At 41.0% G+C, this 24,760-nt stretch overlaps 1 protein-coding gene across 8 annotated transcripts in view; it reads right to left on the bottom strand.

Moving 5' to 3' along the window:
* The window catches only part of tcf4 (transcription factor 4), a 193,028-nt gene that overhangs the window by 36,331 nt on the left and 131,937 nt on the right, over positions 1 to 24,760 (bottom strand). The window contains exon 1 of one of the 8 annotated variants that reach the window (XM_078794201.1): positions 16,200 to 17,946. The exons of 6 other annotated variants lie outside the window; for them this stretch is intronic. In XM_078794201.1, coding sequence (XP_078650327.1) covers positions 16,200 to 16,268 — 69 coding nt within the window. In that variant the 5' untranslated portion in view covers positions 16,269 to 17,946. Of the gene's footprint in view, positions 1 to 16,199; positions 17,947 to 24,760 lie in introns of those variants that run through there. One more of the 8 variants, XM_078794202.1, reaches the window with a different exon arrangement.

The raw sequence follows: 24,760 nt of genomic DNA, 5'->3' as shown, positions 1-24,760 counted from the left end.
CCTCCCATTTTGAAGGGTCGGCTCAAGTACCTCATCTGACTGGCGTTCATACAGTACGTGCGTACCTGTCTCATTCATCTCCCTTCCACGCCATAATTCTGCACTCAGAGCCAGACATGGTAAAGTGAATCAAACGTGCCGCAGACAGATCAAACATATTTTTGGGGGGCTTTCTGTTTTTTAGATGTATTTTTATAGAGATCTGAGCCATGGTCTCTGAGCCCTCTGAAGGTTAATTATGTCCCTGATTCAAAACACATGGAAGGAAAAACTCTGAGCGTGCGCATGTGTGTGTGTGTGTGTGTGTATGTGCACGTGCTCTGAGAAAGCGGAAGGAAATCACACCGAGCCGAGCCCTTTATTCTACCAACCTGCAATTGCACTAATGTGAACCAGATGTACACACACACACACACACATTTGTATTTGAGCATGGCTGCTTAATTGAGTCAATATGATCCAGTACAAAAAGGGAGGCTTAAAGAACAAATAGAGAACAAAGATAATAAAGACAAAGGGGAATAAAAAGAGCAAAAAAAAATAAAAAATCATTCTTCATGAGTAGTCAAAGTAGACAAAAGGTGAAAAAAGGGGAGGGGTGTGCGATAATAGTAGGTGACAGGTGATAAGAGGACAGGAAGCAATCAAACACATTGAGGGGTAAAAGCAGATAACACACTTGTACACACACACATCTGTGTGTAATTGAAAACATACAGGGCCTTCAAAGGACACACACACACACACACAAGTACACTCCTTCTCTTTTTCCTTGTGGAGCTTCAGCTTCCTGTGGATTGATTAGAGCCCCCTATGTGAAGACAAGTGGACTCAGCATGTTTGTGTGCGTGTGCATGTGTGTGTGTCTGTGTGTGTCTGTGTGTGTTTCGAAGCATTCGGCACCTGTGACTGAAGGGGGAGCGAGTTAGACAGAAAACAGTGGGGGGCCAACGGAGCGAGAGCAAAGGAGAAAGGTGTGACACATACTGTAAGTGATAGTGAGCTGGGGAGACATAGACAGACAATAAACTGTGTGTGTGTGTGTGTGTGAAATGCACACAGTGTTCAGGACTGTTTGCTTTCACAGACAGAAAAAGAGACTATTCAATTCGTCATGGTGAAATAGCGCTCCTACATTCTTGTCCGACATCATCACAAGTGTTTGACTTGCGAGAAGCAATTGGAAAAATTATCATTGAAAGGTTTTTTTTCCAGCATTATAATAGTACATTGTTTAATCATAACCACTGTATTTGTGATCTGATGTGATATAGTCGGGAACCCGGGCCTTCACCACTATTACATCACAATTATACAAACACTGAATAATGTACAAAAAGGCAAGATACCAATACGTGGCATTACATAATTTGGGATGAATACTATTTAACCACAGGGAGTGGCAAATAAACCTTTTCCCAGGCTGACTTATATGTGAAATATATAAAAAAAATACACTTATTTGTTCATATAACACACATATAACTGTGAACAACATTGTGTTTGTCTCCTTTCTTTAGATTTCATTGACATGGCAACACATAGAAGGTGAAATCTGAGAGCAGAAATAAATTATTACACTTTAACACAACCAAACACTATAATTTAAACTGAAAATGTATGTCAGTGCTTCTGATAGTGATTTTCCTGCATGATTCAGTTTAAAGTATTACATCAAATGGTTACTCATCTCCACTGCCTTACTAATCATATCTATTGTTTACTACTCACGTACATCCCAGGTAGCCTAGTTAGGAGCCTCTTTCAAACAGAGAATACCTGCTTGTGCGTTTCACACAGGACCCACCAAAGCAGAATATTGCCATAACTACGTTGTGCTTTCATACAGTGACACAGAATCCCTACTATCTAGACAAGTGTAATTAGTGTTACAACCAAGTAGCAACAATTGACTCGAGACAACAAACGTGATATGCGTTGACCTAGATCAGGGGTCTCAAACACGTGGCCCGCAGGCCCGTAGGACACTAGTTTGAGTCCCCCCCCCTTGATATGAAAGTTTAATTTTAGTGCGGCCCGCCAAGTTTGATATGGATGCTGTATGGTATCATGTACCCAGAAAAACTTAAGTTTGATTAATGTTCATGTTAAAGGTTAAATAACTGTTAATAGTTATCCTCCCTCTCCGTGTGGAAGTGGTAAGTTTTTGGCTATTTAAGTTTAAAGGAAATAACTTGAAGGCTACCGTTGAGGTCGCTAGCTCTCTAGTTTGCGAGTTAGCACGTGTTTCAAGACCCTGCAGTTGCGCAATATGTTGTAAATAAAAAACTTATAAATGTGACTATAGTCGTGTTTTGTCATGTCTACAGGGCTCTAATAATGCTTTGTTCATTTTAATCTGAAAAAAAATAATTAGTCTACCCACCAATTATATGTGGTTTCTTAAGTTTTTATTATTTGCCGTTTTATTATTATTATTATATTTATTTATTACTGATTGATTGATTTTCTTTATTCTTGATTTGTTTATTTATTTTTCATCTTATTTTGTGCAGAAAAATAAAAATTAAGATATTTGAGAACAGTGGAATGTTTTATCAGAGCTTTTCTTGTAGAAAATTGGAACCAAAGCACTGAAAAAGTTTGTATATTTTTCTGTTTTTAATAAATGCGTTTTTTGTTTTTTTTTTGGAAAACCTGATGCGGCCCAGCCTTGCCCAGACCCTAGCTCCAGTGGCCCCCAGGTAAATTGAGTTTGAGACCCGTGTCCTAGATGCTGTCCTGTGACTTAGATGTTACTTTTTTTTCCATTCAACTTTGTCCCCCCCATCTGGGCACCTTTCACACAGAACAGATAAAAATCTGCTTTTAAGAGGAGTGTCAAAGGGCTTTGTGAATCGGACAAGAAGAGCTTCTCAACCAAACCCACAGCATCCAGGACCTTAAGGAACTTGGCCTTCCCATTACCCCCACCAGGGGCCCTGCCACCTCGCCAACATCAGCCCCAGAGATAGGAAACCTCACTGTGGAGTCCCAAGGCACTGCTGCCTCAATGGTGTCCATGGGATTGAGGAGGTCCTCCATACTTCCATCAGTCCAAAATGTCTTGAGTTGAGATCATCAGCACAATCAAACGTAATCCTCACCGTGCATGGTGTTGACGGTGCACAGCTTCCCTCCCAAGATGGCGGATGGTGGTCCAGAATCTCTTCGAATCTGTCCAGAAGTCATTCTCAATTGATTTTCTAAACCCTTCCCTTGTCCGAGTTTTTGCTTAAGCGATAACTCAACAAACTCTGCCAGTCCTTACCAGCAGACCCACACAATATGGAAATGTTAGGCTAAACTTTCATTTATAAGAACAACACTGTGAACCAGGACTTGATGAATTGGGTAACTCAAAAACAGGATCCACTGTTCCAATCTTACTTTCCTATGAGGCATGAAATGGGCAAATGTCCTATTGTCTGTAGGGTAAAACACTATATAGTCTGAAAAAGGCTTGTCAATGATTTCTCACATTCTGTCAGATTGAAACCCCGATAAATACGCCATATATGACAGGAAATGATCTTCATTGGACTCAATCTGATAGAAATTACAGTAACTCCTGATGAATTCCAGGCAGGAATCGGTGAAAATAATGCCAATTAAGGAATATCTTGTAAAAGTAACATAAAGCAAGGAAGCAGAAAGTGAGATGTGAGAGCAGACCGGTATGTGTTTATGCTGAAGACTATAAATTAATTCAAGATGACGTCTGCTTTTGCCAAGAGCCACGAACATCAAAGATTCAGGCAGCCAGTGACGTCGCAGCGCTTTAATTGACCACTAATTACACACATTAGCTCTGGGAAAGTGTGTGTGCTTTTCCGCTGCTTTCCCTATACTATAAGCTGTGGACTTGGATATGGGATACGTACACACTCAGCAGCATACATGCATAGCAAAATTTGAATGCCATTGTGAGCTTTATATTGCATTCCACATGAAAATTGTAATTGGTAAATTCATGTTTTTTTGGCCATATTTTCTGTATTAAACACATTTCATTCACCATAAGTTGGTAATAATAGATGTATTTGTACATTATATAGTGGAAATGTGTTTAATAAGCATGTGGGGTATATATAGGGCTTAAATCTGGATTTTTTGCAAGTAAACAGTGGCAATTGAAGAAAGATTTTTAGGGTTTTTTTGGCCCAAAAATTATTTACTTATTATGTGATCTGGGCGGCATGGCGGTCGAGTGGTTAGCGCGCAGACCTCACAGCTAGGAGACCAGGGTTCATTTCCAACCTCGGCCATCTCTGTGTGGAGTTTGCATGTTCTCCCCGTGCATGCATTACGTCTTTTCTCCGGTTTCCTCCCACATTCCAAAAACATGCTAGGTTAATTGCCGACTCCAAATTGTCCATAGGTATGAATGTGAGTGTGAATGGTTGTTTGTCTATATGTGTCCTGTGATTGGCTGGCGACCAGTTCAGGGTGTATCCTGCCTCTCACCAGAAGACAGCTGGGATAGGTTCCAGCATGCCCTTGTGAGGATAAGCAGTACAGAAAATGGATGGATGAATACGCTAGATATGCCAATAAGACCACAAATACCCCCATTTGTATTTTTGAGGAATATCATGGCCTTCCACATTATCTTTCCCAGGAAATGGAGTGAACCATTCTCAACACACTCACCCACACACTCACATGATTACAATGACGGGGGAATATGGAGCCTCATAGCAAACATAATGTGACTTTATAATACACTCCCCGATACAGGAAATAGTCCACGGTCTGGGACTGTGTGTGTACTGAGAGAAATAGCCATCAGCGGAAGGAAATAATGAATCACAAACATTTTCGGTTTTACAAAAAAATGCTATTTTTTCCATTTCCTGTAATAATAATATTATCAATAATATGAGCTTCATCTTTCTGTTTGATCCAAATCATAAATAAGAACATGTGTGTGTAAGCGCTCTTCCACATCTGTGTGTGTGTGTGTGCGTGTTTGTGAATGCTTTTCCCATCTGTGCGAGTGAGTAACGAGGTGGTTTTGCATGTCTACGGTGCGTGTGTGTGTGTGTGTGTGTGTGTCTGTGTATGAATGCAGCTTTTTGGGCAGAACAGAAAACACTTCTCCGCAGGTGACGGCTCTTTACAAGTCTCTTCCACGTTCATTTTATTAGCCTCCCATTTTCCTTTCAACCACCAGGACTTTTTTTGGCACAAGAATCACACAGACATTTTTTTTTCACTGCTATTTCACCAATTTCCTTTGATTTAATCACTGCCACATGCTGATGACTGCCAGCAACGGTTAGTGAGAAAAACGGCTTTAAACGCCCTAAAAGTCAAAAACAGCATCCACACTTTGCTCCACGTCTATTTTATCAAGACGTCTTTATACTAAATCATATTGATGTGTATTGGTGTTAAAGAGAGTATGTGCATTTGGGATGGTGAGGCGTTCCACGCATGTGTGATTGCTCCTTTAAAAATAGCCAAAAAGACATCTGGGCCAGTTTGGAGGAATTTTTCCTCTCTTTAGGATCTTGACCTCATAAATACCAAAAACCAAGTAAGGAAAAGACAGCCAAGCCATGCTGAAACAGATGAGAGCACAGGAAAAGTGTATGTCAGAGACAAACACACAGCTTGTGAGCCCTCGCTTGTAGACCTCAGCTGCATCCCAGAGGAAACAATTTTCCACCTGTCACTTTCTTTGGCTGGTCAGAGGTCAAAGGTGGACCACCAGCACCTGATATGGGTTTAGTATTACATGGTAAAGCTTACCAAAATGCTTTGTTGGTGTTTGCATTTATTCATTGCAGCAGGATATGCATCTCCGTTTCTTCACACGCTCAATACAATTACATCAGAGGTGCCGCTATTTTTCTTTCTCCACTTTTCCGACATATAAATGTAGTTACAATGTTGTATTCTCATCATGGCAATGCCAGATAATCAGGTTTGCACATTTGGAAGTGAACCCTGAAAGAAGTTTGGGATGGGTCAGAAAGCTCCGTTTCAGAAAGCATTCTAACACTGGAGATTTGTGATGTCACAGATAAGGAAGCCTCCTAATATGGGCGTGTGCTGGAAGCGGGATACGCTCTCTGCCCTCCTCCAAGCTCTGCTTCTCTGTTTACGGTGTTAACAGGAAGTGTTTCTTTGGGTGGAAGTTAAAGCTAAATTTGATTACAATTCCTAACGAGGAAAACATTAGGCACAAATGGTTGGAGTTACTGATTCCCTACCAGTAACAGAAAAAAAAAATCTGTCACAGGTATTTATCAGAAGAGGTAAGAGTCAGAAAAGCAAGCAGTAAGTAACTGTGTTTATTTTGTGTAGCATTATAGAGTGTGCATACAGAGGCAGCGGGGTGAAAATCACAAGCTCACGGGTCTAGAGTTACTAATAACCATTTTCCACCACAATGAGTGGGTCTACCAGAGTTTTTTCTGCTTAGTCAGAGGCACATCACCCTGCTTAAGAAAGGTGCTCTTCAATATGCAAGCAATAGCCAACAACTAGCTTGAGATCACAATAAAGATAGATGGTCAGCAAACAAAAGACACGTCAACAACTCAGCGCTAACCACAAACATGTAACTTTAACTGTTATTTGCAAAATGCCCGCAAGGTATGCTAGGTAAAGTCGCACTAACTACCCTGTTATATATATTGCATGAACAATGACAGGTACATTATGTTTAAAATCAGTGCACATTTACATGGATCTCATGACAATTTACTAAATGAATCAACTTAACCAGGATATATATATATATATATATATATATATATATATATATATATACTATGAAAACTAGTATTTAACATATTGCTTAGGGTCACTTTGACTGGAGAGCCTGCAAAGCGTCAATGTTGTGACTATAAAATGAATATAAAAAAAAACACTTCCCCTGCTGCGTTCCGCACTGCTACAGAATCAAGGTCAAATAGGATAAAAAGATGTTTTGCTGGTAATATACCACCATCTTTTTTTTCATGGCATCGCTCGGTATGTGACCTTTATTAGTACAACACAAAAGCGAGGCAGTCGCTCATCCAGACACTTGACAATTCCAAAAACACAGAGGCAGAGGCAGGAACAATGCTCATGAGTGTGTATTATCAGGGTAATATGATGCAAAATAAACAATCTATGTCCAAAAAAAATCCTTCATCGTTTTTCAACAACAATAACAACAACAACAAAATCAAAAAAATTCCAAGAGGAATACCTGCTGTGGTCAATGGATTAAAAAATCAAATACTTGAAGTAGAAATATATTAACTCTACGATTGGGAGACAAAGGCAGGTAGCGGTTGTGATAGGTTATTTGCTGCCACGATGCCAACCACACTCACACAAACACACACACACACGTCAGTTGTTCTCTCTCAACTGACGTGGCAGCAATTGGCCTGAAAGCCAATCAAAAGGCCTGTTGCTGGGCATGGAGCCAATGAGACCTCTGCTCTCCTCAGCAGTCAAAGCTGTCAGGGTGAGAACAAGCCAGTGGGAGGCAGCGCACACAAACACACACAAAACTCATACACACTCACACACAATGTGCTTCACGTTGTTGGGAACTTGGATGACTGTCATAGATGGACAGAATACGGCTCTGTGAAATATTAATTTTCGATCTCCTTCTTTGCCACTATATTAGACTTCATTATTAATTATTGATACTATATGTAATATATATCTAGAATGCAAAGTTTATAAACTTACTGCAGTAGTCAGCAATAAAGAAAGCAATGCATGCCATTATGCTGAATGCACATATGACAAGTGAACAATGTAAGTACATACTGCTCCTGATGCAAGTGCTTAACATCCTTTAAAATGGCCGCCAAAGCATTTTAACCTCATCTGCAGATGTCAAGTCTGAAAATTCACTGGAGCGCCAGGTCGGAAGGACATCACCATCAAGGCCACGCGCGCTGACAGGCAACCCAACGAACGCAGCCAAATACTAAGATGGCGGCCGTGGAGTGTCAATTATTGAAGAGGCTGCAGAAGGAGAGTGGGGTGCAGTGAGCTGTTCCCTGGGATGCTGGGTCACAGTGAACCCATTGCCATAGCGACGCAGACTGGCAACATGCGCCCTGGTCTCATTCACCATGGCAACGTGGCATTCTCCACACATGCTAGATAACCCCAATGTTAAGATGGCTTCCACAGGAAGTCACAATCGGAAAAATACGAACATTAAGTAATTAAAATCATTTAAAGATATAGAAAAATACTAGAAAACTTGCTCAAAACCAATAGAAACTATTTTGTAGCTCATTTTACAACCAAAATACATTGTTGTCATGCTTCACACACACACACACACATTGTGTATTCATTTTCATCTCTTTTACCAGAGCAATCGAGAGTCAAAGCCATAAACACACCGACATACATTATCACCCTTAATCCTTCATCTTGATCATTTTGGCTTGCAGGCATTTTAACCCTTGACCTCTTCATGTTGAGAGTGCATGTGCAGCTATTAAATCATCTGGCCATCAACGGATGCATCCATACCATACTCATAATTTATTTCACAGAACTGTTGCAGTGTTTTGCTATGTTCCGGCTTGCACCGGTTTACACAAATTCAAGACATCTGTGGAAATGATGCTTGTTTTTGGTGTCACTTTTGGTAATTAATTTTAATTTTTACCCTCGCGTCCTCCTTCAGTACCTCCTCTATAAACCACCTTTTAGCTCTCCTCTTAGGTCTTCCTCTACGCCTCCTACCTGGCAGCTCTAAACGCAGCATCCTTCTACCAAAATATTCACTATCTCTCCTCTGGACATGTCCCAACCATTTCCAAGACCTCCAACATGTAATGTCCCTCTGATGTACTTGTTCCTGATCCTATCCATCCTGGTCACTCCCAATGAAAACATCAGCATCCTCATCTCTGCTACCTCCAATTCTGCTTCCTGTCTTTTCCTCAGTGGCAAATCTGATGTGAATTTCTGCATCCGGTTTTATCATGGTCCAACCTGCTTGTTTGATTCCAATTCAATTTAAAAATTATTAAAATTCAACAAAATAGGCAAATGTTTTCATTGATTATATGCAATGAAATGTATGTCATATAACTGTATTGAAGAATTGCATTTCTTTTGCAATGAGTGTGCATGATTTTGCTGACCAAATGCCTCTGTAAGTGTTGACTGTCGGGGCAAAGGCTCCGGTGCCCCTCCATCTGCAGTTTTTTTTGTTTTTTTCCAGTTTGACTTTGCATGCCAGTCATTGGTGTTCATGCCTCATCCTGTTTATTCTGTTTAAAATATTCCTACAATGACACTCTGTATCAACGAGAAGGAAGGAAGATCAATAGTATGTAACAGTTCCTGATCCTATCCATCCTGGTCACTCCCAATGAAAAACTCAGCATCCTCATCTCTGCTACCTCCAGTTCTGCTTCCTGTCTTTTCCTCAGTGGCAAATCTGATGTGAATTTCTGCATCCGGTTTTATCAGGGTCCAACCGCTTGTTTGATCCCAATTCAATTTAAAAATGACTAAAATTCAATATAATAAGCCAAAGGATGAGGCGTACTCATTACTGCGGAGATGCTCTAACTTCAGAGGCAGTTTAAATCACACACACCTTGACGGGTTCAACCAGATCACACAGCTCTTCTGAACATCTGATTATGATCCTGCTCAGCCAGAGTGATTCATAAAATATTAACACGAATTAGTTTATTGGCCTCCTGTGTGCCCTGTTCTCTGGTTAAGTTTCTTTCCATCGGCTTGAAAACGTCCTTTATACATTCAGCGTGAAACCATCTTAGTGGGTCACACTGGGATAAACAGCAATTAACAACTAATAAAAACATTTTCCCATTTCATCTTCATTCGACTAACAATTGCTTTCATAGCGACTTCCAGATGCGTGAAACATTTCGGTCTAACTTGAAATGAAAGTAGCATCTGCTGCGCTCTTTGGGTGTGCTGTGTGTAGTATATAGGGTATAGAGGATACCCACTGGATGTTAAAATTCAGCTACGGTGCCATACTGTTGTACCGTGCTGCAGCATGTTACAGTTTTGTTGTTTTTGTTTAAAGTGTGACAGCTGTCCAGTGATTATCTGTGAGACCATGCAGGCTCTCTAACTGCTTGCCACAGCATGACTGACCCATTAAACACACTCACACAGACACAAACACACGGGCGTATGGTTAACAAAACAATAACCGGACTGCTTTTGACTTTCGACAATCAACACTGGGAATGTCTCATACATTTGTGCTTGTGTGTAGTTTGTCCACACAGCGAACAAGTGTTTTCAAGTGTGCTTTTTAAGCACAAAGACACACACACACACGCATGCTGTAGCATTGCTTTGTTCTCTTGCCAGAAATGTTAACTTACTTAAGCTTGCCTTCCCGCAGCGAAGCTTGCGCTTGGTACATATATGAACATCTTGCACACACACTGTTCTCAGCTCAATAGCAGCTCAACAATGCAGCATATTAACAGGCGTTTTTTTTTGTTGTTGGCTTTAATCAATTTTTTCATGAAATATGTTCTCTGAGTCTGTTAATATGCATATATGAAGTTAATTCAAAACACAATGTGTACCGCCCATTTTGTCTCCATTCAAGATCAAGTGAATTTTTTTTTTATACTGTCTCTGGTATTGTGTGACCAAACAGAGAACCGAGGGGGGATCCAGGTCTCCGAGCTGTGTGGCCTGAGAGCTATCGATTATTGTTGATAATTGATATTACAGACAACATTTTTTAGACATTGTTTTCATTGATTATATGCAATGAAATGTATGTCATATAACTGTACTGAAGAGTTGCATTTCTTTTGCTCAATAGTATGTAACAGTTCCTGATCCTATCCATCCTGGTCACTCCCAATGAAAACCACAGCATCCTTATCTCTGCTACGACCAGTTCTACTTCCTGTCTTTTCCTCAGTGGCAAATCTGATGTGAATTTCTGCATCCGGTTTTATCATGGTCCAACCGCTTGTTTGATCCCAATTCAATTTAAAAATTACTAAAATTCAACATAATAGGCTGGGTATTGGCAAATGTTTTAATTGATTATATGCAATGAAATGTATGTCATATAACTGTATTGAAAAGTTGCATTTCTTTTGCAATGAATTTTGCTGACCAAATGCCTCCGTAAGTGTTGACTGTCGGGGCAAAGGCTCCGGTGCCCCTCCATTGGCAGTTTTTTTTGTTTGTTTTTCCAGTTTGACTTTGCATGCCAGTCATCAGTGTTCATGCCTCATCCTGTTTATTCTGTTTAAAACTGAAATATTCCTACAATTACACTCTGTATCAACGAAAAGAAGGAAGATCAATAGTATGCAACAGTTCCTGATCCTATCCATCCTGGTCACTCCCAATGAAAACCTCAGCATCCTCATCTCTGCTACCTCCAGTTCTGCTTCCAGTCTTTTCCTCAGTGGCAAATCTGATGTGAATTTCTGCATCCGGTTTTATCAGGGTCCAACCGCTTGTTTGATCCCAATTCAATTTAAAAATTACTAAAATTCAACCCAATAGGCTGGGTATTGGCAAATGTTTTCATTGATTATATGCAATGAAATGTATGTCACATAACTATTGAAGAGTTGAATTTATTTTGCAATGAGTGTGCACCATCTTGCTGAGCAAAGGCTCCGGTGCCCCTCCATCGGCAGTTTTTTTTTGTTTTTCCAGTTTGACTTTGCATGCCAGTCATCAGTGTTCATGCCTCATCCTTGTTTATTCTGTTTAAAACTGAAATATTCCTACAATGACACTCTGTATCGACGTAAGGAAGGAAGATCAATAGTTTGTAACAGTAACAGTATGTAAAAGCAACAAGCAACAAGAAATAACGGACCTTTATGGACCTTACTTTGTGGTCGGAAACAATTATAAACACTCTGTCTCATCTGCGTACGTCAGAAGGGTGATGAAATGAGAATTAAGTGGCATCCCATTTAGGGATAAATATGTCGGATTCAGCTTTAATGTCTGATCACTTATGGATGCCTTATTTGTCAACAGACACTGTATCCATCATAGAGCCATCATGGAGCAGGTCAGTGCAGGTCGTATGACATCAACCGTGGCTGGCAGAGGGCTTGTTGCATGCCGCTAAAAGTCCTTTGTACCTTGATGGTCTGTGTGCATCTACAGCTAGCCAACCTGATAAATGAACCATCATCTGTCCCCGCCTGCCAGCTGACCTTGATTTTGAGAGGTTTGAGTGAGCTGGCAGGCACTCAGTCAGTCTGTGGGTATCTAACCTGTGACTCGGAGAAAGACATTCTCCTCCCATTGGCTAGTTGAAGGTGGAAATTCCCAGCTATCCGAGGAATGTGACTCTGTCCGGTTGTCCTATAGTGGTTTCTCCCATTTACACTCATGCATACACAACAAGGCATAAAACAGTGTGCATGTCAGTGAGCATTTGTGCATGCATGCATGTGTGTGTGGACATGCCACACATCGTTTGGCAGCTGTGCCCTTGCACATTAAAGTCAAGGGTTTATAACGCCACAGCAAAACAAGTGACCAGCGAGTGGACTCTGTTACACAACCTGCGTCTAATGCATACAATGCATAGCAGCACAATCTGCGTTCATGTGCATTTATGCACTCTAAATATCATAAGATTTGACTTGTCATAATATAGATAAGGTAAGAGTCAACATATAAAAAGTTATGTTTTGAATGAGTCATTGTGGAGGAAGGCTTGGATTAAATATGCATTCATATTTGACTATATGCTGGCGCTAATTAGCTCCTAACGACTCTTTTCTCAACATTAGTAATGATGACACAACTAATTGACAAATTAAATAATGTTTAATGAGTTGTCCAATAATTAGAGAAGACAAAAAAAACTCCTTTGGCCGTTTTACCTCTTCATGTGTGTGTGTGTGTGTGTGTGTGTCCAGTCGGTTAAAGCGCCATGCTGCACTGGCTTAAAGAGTAATCCTTCTGCATCAGATTATCTGACCGTGATGCTGCTGATACTAACACACACACACACACACCAAACCTTAAAGACACCCGAGAAGACCCGAATGACCCAGCGGACAAAGCACGGTGGAATTTATCATACCAATATTTATCAAGTACATAAATTTTAATTAATATCTGGAAGCACTGTCGTATATGTTACACAATACTCATATAACTGATAATTATAACTAGAGTATTGGGGAAAATTGTGTAATTAATTACACACCTCAAAGACGGAAAATGACATTTGTGAGTGGTTCACCCACAACAAGGAAGACAGATGGAGTCAGAGGCCTGCACACACACACACACACACACACACAAACATTTCTATTTATAAACTTATAATTGCATAACATGCTATGCTCCAATTCCAACATACCTCAATGACTGCCTCCACAATGACGATCACACACACGGATTATTTGTGACTTTTTTCATCCTTGTACCAAAATATGAACTAAAAATTTTTTTTTAATAATCTAAAAATAAAAATGTTATACAATTTTGAGAGAACATGTACTTTAAAATATTACTTTCTTGTATGTTTTATATTTTTACATCTAATTCATGTATAATGTAATAGATATTTTGGCAACTCCATGGATGAAACTACAATAAATAAAATAAAGATTAATGTAAATGTGCATTACAGTATAAATAAAGTTATTATATTTGGATGCTTTGGCTTCAAATGTAAAAAGATATATGTGTAGATAATTCAAAATTAAAGAATACTAAATATTTTTTTACCTGATTAAAATTAGAGGAGAAATTCATCGTAAATTGCAGATGTGCATCAACGTCATTTAAAGCAAAAAGTCTGCTTTTGCAGATGCTGCGCAGTGACGGCGGATGGCAGGATTTTGGCAGGCTGCTTCGGGACCCTCCTAATTAAAACTTACTGAATATTCAAATGTTGTGTTAGCATAACAATAGCTGGATGGCCAGCCCGTTTTTTAAATGAGGCCTTTTGTTTTAGCCGAGCTTTCTGTTGCCTCATTAAGCTGCTGGAGCTTAAGTTAGCAAGCCGACAGCCGCTAACCGAAGCACAGGCCTTGGCCCTCACCCTCCTCTTTTCCTCCTGCCATCTCCTCCCTCCCCCACAAACACTCCCCAATCCAAAGCCCCAGTTCAGGCTGCTCAGTGTTTGGTCTCTGCGGGCCCGGCTCACGGCTGCCGCAGCACATCCATCCAGGCGTTTCTGTCTCTTTTCTCAAACCCTGACAACTCTGCCCCACTTTCCCAACACACAGACCAGCCTCCACTCAGCCACGCTGCGTCCAAAACCCAACCGAAGCCTTGCAAAAACCCTCCAAATACAGGACACAACACAAACAACATTTGGTTATCACAGTGTTTCTCTTTACGATGTGTGTGTTTCTCTTTTTGCCAGCGGACATAGAGTGTAAACAAGCTGTGATACAGACAGGGAGAGTGAGACAGAGGGGGGGGGGGGGGGGGTGTGGATAGAAAGGAGCTTGGCACCCGATCAAGACCGTCGGCACAATGTGCCATCCAACAGCCAGCCACCAAACAAAGCGGTGCCACACCGAGCCCTGTGGCAGCGCCTTGCTGGAGAGCCCTGGCTCCAAGAGAAGCTGCTGAGATAAAAAAAAAGAAGTCTCCAAGCTAAAAAAGAAAAGCGGGTATAAAAAAAAAAAAGTATAAGGCTTCAGGAACGATGGCCGACAAGTCCACAGTGTAGAACTTGGGGGTTTGAAAGCTCAACGGAGGCCGAAGACCCGCCAGGCGTCGAGCAGACAGAAGCAGAGTGTTGGTGAGCGTTCAAACAACTGAGGCTTTGTTGAACCCACATCACTGAAATTGCTCTTTTTTAACATGCTTAAAGGAAAGACAATGCATGGAATGCTAAAATAATCCACCTGAATGAAATTGGATCAGATTGGTCTTTCTTCGAAGATGCGAGTAAGAGAATATAAAACCAATATTTAACACATAACTAATTTTCTCTGGGGAAAAATACATTTTCTTACTTTTTGTTGTAGTTTGTATTTACAAATGATTCATTATTTCCTTGTGTCTTGTTTATAGGCCTGAGGGCCTATTATTCAAAATGGTCGAAGTGCATTACAGTTCATATTGGATGGATTAAATGTAATCTAAAGAAGCAGTAAGTGGTGAAATGCAGACTAATGGGAGGACGGCTAACACGTCCCTGACAGGTGAATGTATAGAAAATCTTAATTTACACCTTACAACTTGCAGACATTGCTGTTCCGTGCAAGAAACCTGTGAAATTCATCGACTTTACGCCATGTTTCTAATTTATGCACCCCCTCCCCATTTTTCTAAATCACTTTGTCCTCTTCCTGGGGTTTTTACAGGTGAGGGTGATGGGGGAGACTGACAGGTTCATGACAGGTCAAACACCTTGTAACCTTTTCCGGGCATTTACAAAATAATATATTGTTAAAGCCAAAATATGTATTTTTAATGAAATGTTTTTGAATGAAAACATTTTAGACACTGAATATCACACTATTTTTTTAAAATTATTATTACATTTTAAATTATTGTTAATAATATTTTATGATGGCAATATTATATTATTATGATTTTGGACTTACTGTAAAGGCTAATAGCATTAAACAACACTTACATTGACAAGGTAATAGAAAATGTAGTTTTTCTTTTTTAGATAACTCGTAATTTAGAATAATTAAAAAAACACTTTTAAAATAAATTTAGGCAATGCCAAAAGATGTATAAATTAATTAAATTTAAAAAATCCCAGACACTCAAACAACGTGGAAAATAACGCACGTGCCACTCCAGTTGACAGCCACACACACGCGCACACACACCCAGCTCTGTCCCCTAATAAGTATCTTATCAATTTAGATGCGTTCACGTCCATTTAGATAATTTGAAATACGTAACGCAGAGAAAGAGAAGGGGGGAATAAATCTGCGAGGTGGATTATTTCACTTGAGCCGGGTGACAAAGCGTGTTAGATGCTAAATATACGTCAACTCAGAGCAAACACTGCTGACGTATTTTTTTTTCCACTTATGTCCATCGTTTCGTACCTTCTCCACCGTCACTCTCACATACGTACACACTTGAACGCGTCCCAATAAAGACGGACGGAGGGAAAGAAGTCGCTCGCACCTTGACGCGCTGGAAGTTGGAGCGTGAACGCAACACACTTCACCTTCACACCTCACTATGCCTCCTTCTTCTTTCCCTGACAGCAGACTGCTTACCGCTTTTCCATTGTAGTAGTACATCAGCGAGCTGCCAGTCATCCCCGGGATGGTGTAGGCGCAATACATCGTTCCTCTCCTCCGTGGAAGGAAGAAAAGATCTCTCCTGTCCCCTCTCTCGTTTCGTATTTTTTTTACTCGCACTTCGCCTCCTGTCCTGTCGTCTTCTAGAGTCTAGCTTCTTCTTCCTGTGTCGCGCACTAACTTTTCTGGCTTCGTGACGATGTCAAACTCTTTTTTTTCTTCTTCCGGCCGACAATTCCTTCAGTTGCATTTTCCCATATGGCCGAGCCGAGGCGCGTGGAATATGCAAAGTAGGCAGGGAGAGAGAGCGCGCATTGCCCCTCCTCTTTGCCGCCCTCCCGCCTTTTCCGCCGCACGCGCGCGCACGGAAGCACGCTCACGCAGACACTGGCGGGCACGCGCGCCGTTGCTGCCGCTCTTTGAACTTTCCACAGTGAAATATGGACACCCCCCCTTTTGCCTTTGAACTGGCTCCTTCACTTTTTCCACTCGCTTTATTTACTCCACTCATCCTGCCCTGTCCTTCTTTTTCCTTTCCCCACTCCCTTATTCATATATGTGTCCTCCTTCTCTGACTACTAGCCTCCTCCCTTGTTTTACACACTCTCTTCCTTCACACCTTGCCTCCTTCTGTATCCTTTTCCTTTTCCCCTACTTTCTGTAGTCACACCTCACCGTATTCCCTCACAATGTCACATTTCATCCATTGTTCTCCTTTCATTCTTCACACCTTGCAACCTGTCTTCCCTTCTTTTTTCGCCACAACCTTCTCTCGTTTCCTGTCACCTGACATCCTTTACTGTGCACACTATTCCTTTAGCTCATTTTTCCTTGCTTTCTAATCTACTTTGCTCCTTTTATCCATTCATACTTATATTATTTATCTATTTTTCACACTATTCTTTTGTTCTTTTGTTTGCACTGAATAAACTGTCTGGCTGTTTCTTGCCAATTAGAACATAGTTTTTCCACCAAGAAGTACATACTGAAATATCAAAGCTTTTTGATAGTTTTTATATATATTATAAACATTTTGTCAGAAGGTTCCGGTTTTGTTTTCACATGTCCCACTTGACTCGTCAATTAATCTTTTACTCAAATTACTAATCTTGCCTTCTCTCTCTCGTCTTTCCCTTATGTAACTCACTTCCCTCCTATTATGTCTGCTCTTGTTCCCTCGTGCCCTTATGTCTACAGCTTCAAAAAGAAAAAAAAAAAAGAAAACACACTGAACATTTGCCCTTCAGTGGCTTGGTAAAATATTGTTGAATAAATCTCCCATGAGAGAATCACTTCAATAGTATTTTTTTTTACCCTCTTTATTCACACACTGAGATGCCACTGCGTTAATGGAGTCTTGTTTATTATGGTCGCCATGACAACGTGGCGGGGGTATTGACTTTTGGACAGTAATCTACCATTTATTGCGGTTAATTGGTTCCAGATCTGACTCTGATAAATGAATTTCCACAAAATAACAACCTATTAGAGCCCTCTGGGCATGAAATAACACCCCTATAGTCATATTTACACTGGTATTAGTTAGTAAGGTTGACACAATAAGACATAATAAGACATTTAACACATATATAAGACTCTTGGGTGTGTGTGTGTTGCTATAAATGTGTTCACTAGCTGAGTAAAAGGTGGACAGGAAGTGTTGAGAGTTGAGTTTCATCTCGGATGCAAATATCAAACTAAATGCAACTTACAGTCCAGTGTGACATTTTTTTTTAACTCTTTATAATGTAGCTTGGCGGCACAGCGGTCGAGTGGTTAGCGCGCAGACCTCACAGCTAGGAGACCAGGGTTCAATTCCACCCTCAGCCATCTCTGTGTTTAGTTTGCATGTTCTCCCCGTGCATGCGTGGGTTTTCTCCGGGTACTCCGGTTTCCTCCCACATTCCAAAAACATGCTAGGTTAATTAGCGACTCCAAATTGTCCATAGGTATGAATGTGAGTGTGAATGGTTGTTTGTCTATATGTGCCCTGTGATTGGCTGGTGACCAGTCCAGGGGATAGGTCCCAGCACCCCCCGCAACCCTTGTGAGGAAAAAGCGGTAGAAAATGAATGAATGAAAGAAAGAATTTGATTAAATTCTCAATTATGACCAGTCTAGGATGTACCCCGCCTCTCCTATAAAATCAGCTGGGATAGGCTCCAACATACCTGTAACCCAAGTGAGGATATTAACAATATTTTTGAATACCTGTTTCCAACCATCTGAACATTATTAGAGCCCCCCAGACATGAAATAACACCCCTATAATGACATTTACACTGTACATTTACACATCTACACTGGCGACCAGTCCAGGGTGTACCCTGCCTCTCGCCCGAAGACAGCTGGGATAGGCTCCAGCACCCCCGTGAAAAAAAAGCGGTAGAAAATGAATGAATAATCTTGACGGGACTCAGTGAGGGACATACACGCAGTGTAACTAGCAGTATCACGATCAGATATTGATATCAGCCGGATAGAAAATGAATGAATGAATGAATGATGTATCTTTTGACTGATGCAATTGAGTGACTTAGTTGGGGGAAATATTATTATGACTGACTATATTATAATATTATACACAGTGGAAGAGTTACATTTGTTTATCTGGTAAAACAATTTGGAAATTGAAAATCGCTTACAAAAATCCAGGGGCATCCTGAATCTCGCTGGACTTCAGCTCATTCATTCATTCCGTGTCCACAGCTTAGCCTGGTCAGGGTCAGGGGTGAGATGCGGAGCTCGACAAATAACCCACAGAAAACGCATGCACGCACGGGGAAAATATGCAAACCTCGTTGTTAATGTTTGAAATCCATAAGGATCTGCAGCCTAAACTGAATTTAATCAGTTAAAATAGTAATGGAACAAAATCTAGCCATTCATTATGCAATTAGCCATAGTTTAAATGTACTCTCTATTCTTCTTACAGATATTATTAGCTTTTTCATGTCCAATCATTTCCTGTTTCTCCCCAAATACCTCTGAGAGGCGGATAATGTGCAAGAAGATGCACTGCACTTTGCATCGGGCTTGTGGGAATTGGAATCCTCAAATATGAAAAGATGGGCCCAATCAGAATAGCAGATGCTGAAAGCGCCTGATACCACCTCGACGATGCATCATTTTTCCAAAATCAAATGATCCTATGGAGCCACTTGTTATGGTTCAACTCCAGCATTTGAATAGAAACCTTCCCAAAGGAGGCCCGAGTCATTCAAATCTCAATCTGCCGCAGTCGCCGCTAAAGCTGACACAACCCTGATGGCATCCATGTGACATCATCCATAACGTCGCCTACAGCCACATCAGTGAAAGTTGCACAATTCGTGGGTAGTCTTTCTCAAACGCATTAAAAAAGAATGATGGGAGTAATATATATATTTATATATATATATGGAGACAAACAAAGACAGACGCAATCACCACAACAGACAAGACAAATTTCATTTTAATATTGCCATCATTCATCCTATTTAAACAAACAGTAGCTTCCAAAAACAAGACAGCAGACCTCCCAAACCCCTCTTGCTCTCCTTCTCTGTCACTCATTCCCTCTGTCTCTCCCTGCTCTTCCTTTGGCTTTAATTTGATTAAAAAGAGAGCTGCAGGAAGGGGAGGGAGGGCTGATGCACATCTAATAAGTGGACCATCTGTCTGCAGCGCTGGCAGCCTCCCAGCATTGTACCCAACCAGACCGAATGTGAAATGGGAAAAAAAGAGAGATGGAAGGAGGAATCAAGGGGAAAAATATTTAGAAATCTAAAAAAAGGGACCTGTTTGAGGATAAGAAACTATTTTGTCTGACAGGTGATTGGTCAACAAACCTGCAGAGAAGACGAGCAAATAATAAAGAGGAAAGAAATGGCGAAGGAACACAGCAGGAACACAGAAGTATATGATTAGGCAAATGAAGAAAGGAGGGAGAAGAAGGGAAATTTGGAGATAAGAAGTACGAGCATAAAATCACAAGCATAAATATGTATACGTATCTTGTTAAAAAGTATATTGATTTCCTAGTGTGAGAATCTGACAAAAACATTTATTTTCTATGCTGCTTATCCTCACTAGTGTCGTGGTTATGCTGGAGCCTATCCCAACTGACTTTGGACGAGAGGCGGAGTACACCCTGGACTGGTCGCCAGCCAATCACAGGGCACATATAGACAAACAACCATTCACACTCACATTCATACCTATGGACAATTTGGAGTCGCTAATTAACCTAGCATGTTTTGGGAATGTGGGAGGAAACCGGAGTACCCGGAGAAAACCACACATGCACTGGGAGAATGTGCTAACTCCACACACACATGGCCGACAGAATTAAAGGAATATTTTGGTAGTTAGAGCATAAAAAACCTGTTTCAACGTTTGAAATATGTATTTTTTTAACATTATTAGAGCCCTCCAGACATGAAATAACACCCCTATAGTCACAATTGCACTCATATTACTGAATATAATAGGTTAAATAACAGAAAATAAGACATAAAGAAAACATAATTTAGACTCATATACGCTAGCATTGAAAGAATTGAGAGTTAATGGTTTTGTTGTTGTTGTTTTTTTTTACTTCCTGTTGTGTACAGCCCTTCCTGGCTGTGGCTCTAACATTGCTGTCTTTTAGTGACCAGTGTAGAATACTACCTATCATCACAGCACCTTTAACATTGCTACGCTAATCATGACAGTCAAATATGATGTTATTGTTGGGAATGTGTCACGTTCTTAGGTTTGCTGTGGGTTCAAGGCTGCATGTGTTTGAATGGCATCATAATGATATATATATATATATATATATATATATATATATATACATACACATACCTAGAATGAGTATGAATGTTTGTTTGCCCTGTGTTTGACTGGCGACCAGGCCAGGCGACGGGATAGGCTGGGATAGGCTCCAGCATACCTGCGACCCAAGTAAGGATGGATGGATGGATGAAATAACTGCTACCAATGTTACTGCAGGGGGATTGTGAGTACCACTTTCATTGATTATGTTTATTTTGAGATTTGAAATGATGATCGACGGTCCTTGAATGCACCATAGTTGTGCGCTCTGTGAAACAAAAAAGTTTGTTTGGCTACCAAAGCATAAATTTTAACAAAAATTGACATTTTTATACCCGTATCATTTGCTGGTTGCTCCAGAATGTATCCCCCCCCCCACCTACATCTTGGTGGTAGTAACAATCTCACTATAGCTGCCAAGCTGTCACAACAAATGCAATACGTTAATTAACGAGGTTCTCCCTCAGGCTGTAAATAACCAAGAGTGGTTTCATTAATGGAACATTAAAAATACTAAGAAGTTATTATTCTGTAATAAGTAGTCTATTATTGTCATTAGTGTCATGTGTTGTACCCAGCAGTGATTGGACACCATTAACTGTTTGACAAGGCAAATTAAAGTAATGTGTTGGTATATTCTACATCATGAAAAGACTAAAAAGGAAGTCAATAAGACTGTGTTTTGCTTTTTCTCACTCCACAGTAATCAGCATTTAAAAAAAAAAAATACCAATACAACTTATGGCCTCAGTTTTGATGGTGAAAATCAGACGCTAATTTTCTTGGAAATACAAACTGAGCAGAGAGGCAGAGAGTAAGTGTTTGGAGAGGGCGGGTACGTGTGTCTGTGAAGTGAGTCTTTGAGAGGCTCAATAAAGTGTGTGTGTGTGTGTGTGTGTGTGTGTGTGTGTGTGTGTGTGTGACATCCATCGGAAAACAGAGTAAGCACAGAGCCGAGATAGAGAGCGGTAGAGAGAGGCGAACACACGCACGCACGCTGCTGCATGCTAATTATGTATGCATGATTTAATCTGCAACTCAATAATATGCAAATATATTCATATGTTAGTTTCTTAATTAAAAATGCAAAGCAGCCCTTATGGTGATTTTTCTGTGATTTTCCTTTCAGCTTAACAAACAGAACATTTTGAAAAATTCTACAAATTGGAGAGGGGGGGGGGACGCTATTAGCGGGTGGGGGTTAACGACAAAAAGAGGAAAAACTTTTAACTGCAACTTCCTGTATAACTTGTTGAATGAAAGCTAACATACGATGCTGCGGAAATATATGCAAATGTCTTTAAAGGAGGGTAATTATATGCGTGTGTCATATAATTGACGGTTTTTCTGGCATTTGACAAGAAAACTTTTTGTCTTTTTTTTCAAGACAATTAAATGCTAATTTAATGTACAATCATTACCATTTCAAAATAATCATTTTGGACAGAAATATGTTTTGACCGATATTCCAAAAACATGCATGACCAGTCCAGGGTGTACCTGAAGTCAGCTGGGATAGGCTCCAGCATACCCCCGCGACCCTAATGGATGGATGTTTTGACCGGAAGAGCTGATGTTCGTTCATTCATTCATTCATTTTTTGTACCGCTTATGCTCACGAGGGTCGCGGGCATGCTGGAGCCTATCCCAGCTGTCTTCGCCAGCAGGTCACAGCCCTGACATAATTACTGAAAAACATCAGATCTATCTGAGCTGCATGAGGGGGCTCGACAAAGATTCGAGTTTCACTAGTTCATGGGTGCTTGACAAAGAATCAACTTTCTCACAGGTACCCGGAAGAATCGAGTCACTCAAGAAAACTCAAGCTTTATTGACTCACGGGTGCTTCTCAAAGACTTGAATTTCACAGCTTCATTAGCTCACAGGTACTCCATGAAGAATCGAGTTTCATAGACTCATGGGTAATTAAAAGAATCATGTTTTGCTGTCTCACGGGTACGCACAACAAAGAATGAAATATTGCTGACTCAGGGGTGTAATACCAAAAATAGAGTTTCACAGACTCACGGGTGCTTGCCAAAGAATCAAATTTCACTGACTCACTGATGCGCAACAAAATTTACGTTTAAGGACTCATAAGAGCTTCTCTGACTCACAGATATGCAACAAAAAATTGAGTTGTGGGAAGACTTGAGCTTCACTGACTCATATGTTCTCGAAAAAGACTTGAGTTTCCCTGACTCACAGGTACTTGGAATAAAGAATCAAGTTTCATTAACTCACGGGTACTCCGAAGAATAAATATTTTGCTGACTTACTGGTACTCACTTTGACGAGTCAAATGTCACTGACTCACGGGTGCCCAACCAAAAACAGAGTTTCACTGACTCACGGGTGCTTGATGACGACTCAAGTGTCACTGAATCACAGGTGTCCAACCAAAATAGAGTTTCACTGACTCACAGGTGCTCGATGAAGACTCAAGTGTCACTGACTCACGGGTGCCCGACCAAAAATTGAGTTTCACTGACTCACGGGTGCTCGATGAAGACTCAAGTGTCACTGACTCACGGGTGCCCGACCAAAAATACAGTTTCACTGACTCACGGGTGCTCGATGAAGACTCAAGTGTCACTGACTCACGGGTGCCCAACCAAAAATAGAGTTTCACTGACTCACGGGTACTCGATGAAGAATCAAGTGTCACTGACTCACGGGTGCCCGACCAAAAATAGAGTTTCACTGACTCACGGGTGCTCGATGAAGACTCAAGTGTCACTGACTCACGGGTGCCCAACCACAAATAGAGTTTCACTGAGTCACGGGTGCTCGATGAAGACTCAAGTGTCACTGACTCACGGGTGCCCGACCAAAAATTGAGTTTCACTGACTCACGGGTGCTCGATGAAGACTCAAGTGTCACTGACTCACGGGTGCCCAACCACAAATAGAGTTTCACTGAGTCACGGGTGCTCGATGAAGACTCAAGTGTCACTGACTCACGGGTGCCCAACCACAAATAGAGTTTCACTGAGTCACGGGTGCTCGATGAAGACTCAAGTGTCACTGACTCACGGGTGCCCGACCAAAAATACAGTTTCACTGACTCACGGGTGCTCGATGAAGACTCAAGTGTCACTGACTCACGGGTGCCCAACCAAAAATAGAGTTTCACTGACTCACGGGTACTCGATGAAGAATCAAGTGTCACTGACTCACGGGTGCCCGACCAAAAATAGAGTTTCACTGACTCACGGGTGCTCGATGAAGACTCAAGTGTCACCGACTCACGGGTGCCCAACCACAAATAGAGTTTCACTGAGTCACGGGTGCTCGATGAAGACTCAAGTGTCACTGACTCACGGGTGCCCAACCAAAAATAGAGTTTCATTGACTCACGGGTGCTCGATGAAGACTCAAGTTTCACTGACTCACATGTGCTCGATGAAGACTCAAGTTTCACTGACTCACAGGTGCTCGATGACGACTCAAGTGTCACTGACTCACGGGTGCCCAACCGAAAATAGAGTTTCACTGACTCACAGGTGCTCGATGAAGACTCAAGTTTCACTGACTCACGGGTGCCCAACCAAAAATAGAGTTTCACTGACTCACGGGTGCTCGATGAAGACTCAAGTGTCACTGACTCATTGATACCCAACAAAATGCAAGTTTAATGACTCACAAGAGTTTCTCTGACTGATACTCAACAAAAACAGAGTTTCACTGACTCACAGGTGCTCGATGAAGACTCAAGTGTCACTGACTCACGG

This window comes from Doryrhamphus excisus, linkage group LG10 (assembly GCF_037039965.1).
Source record: "Doryrhamphus excisus strain RoL-2023G ecotype Guam linkage group LG10, RoL_Dexc_Guam_v1.1, whole genome shotgun sequence".
NCBI classification, from domain to species: domain Eukaryota; kingdom Metazoa; phylum Chordata; class Actinopteri; order Syngnathiformes; family Syngnathidae; genus Doryrhamphus; species Doryrhamphus excisus.
Note: the sequence above shows the minus strand (reverse complement) of the source record. Positions and strands in the feature narration are given on the sequence as shown.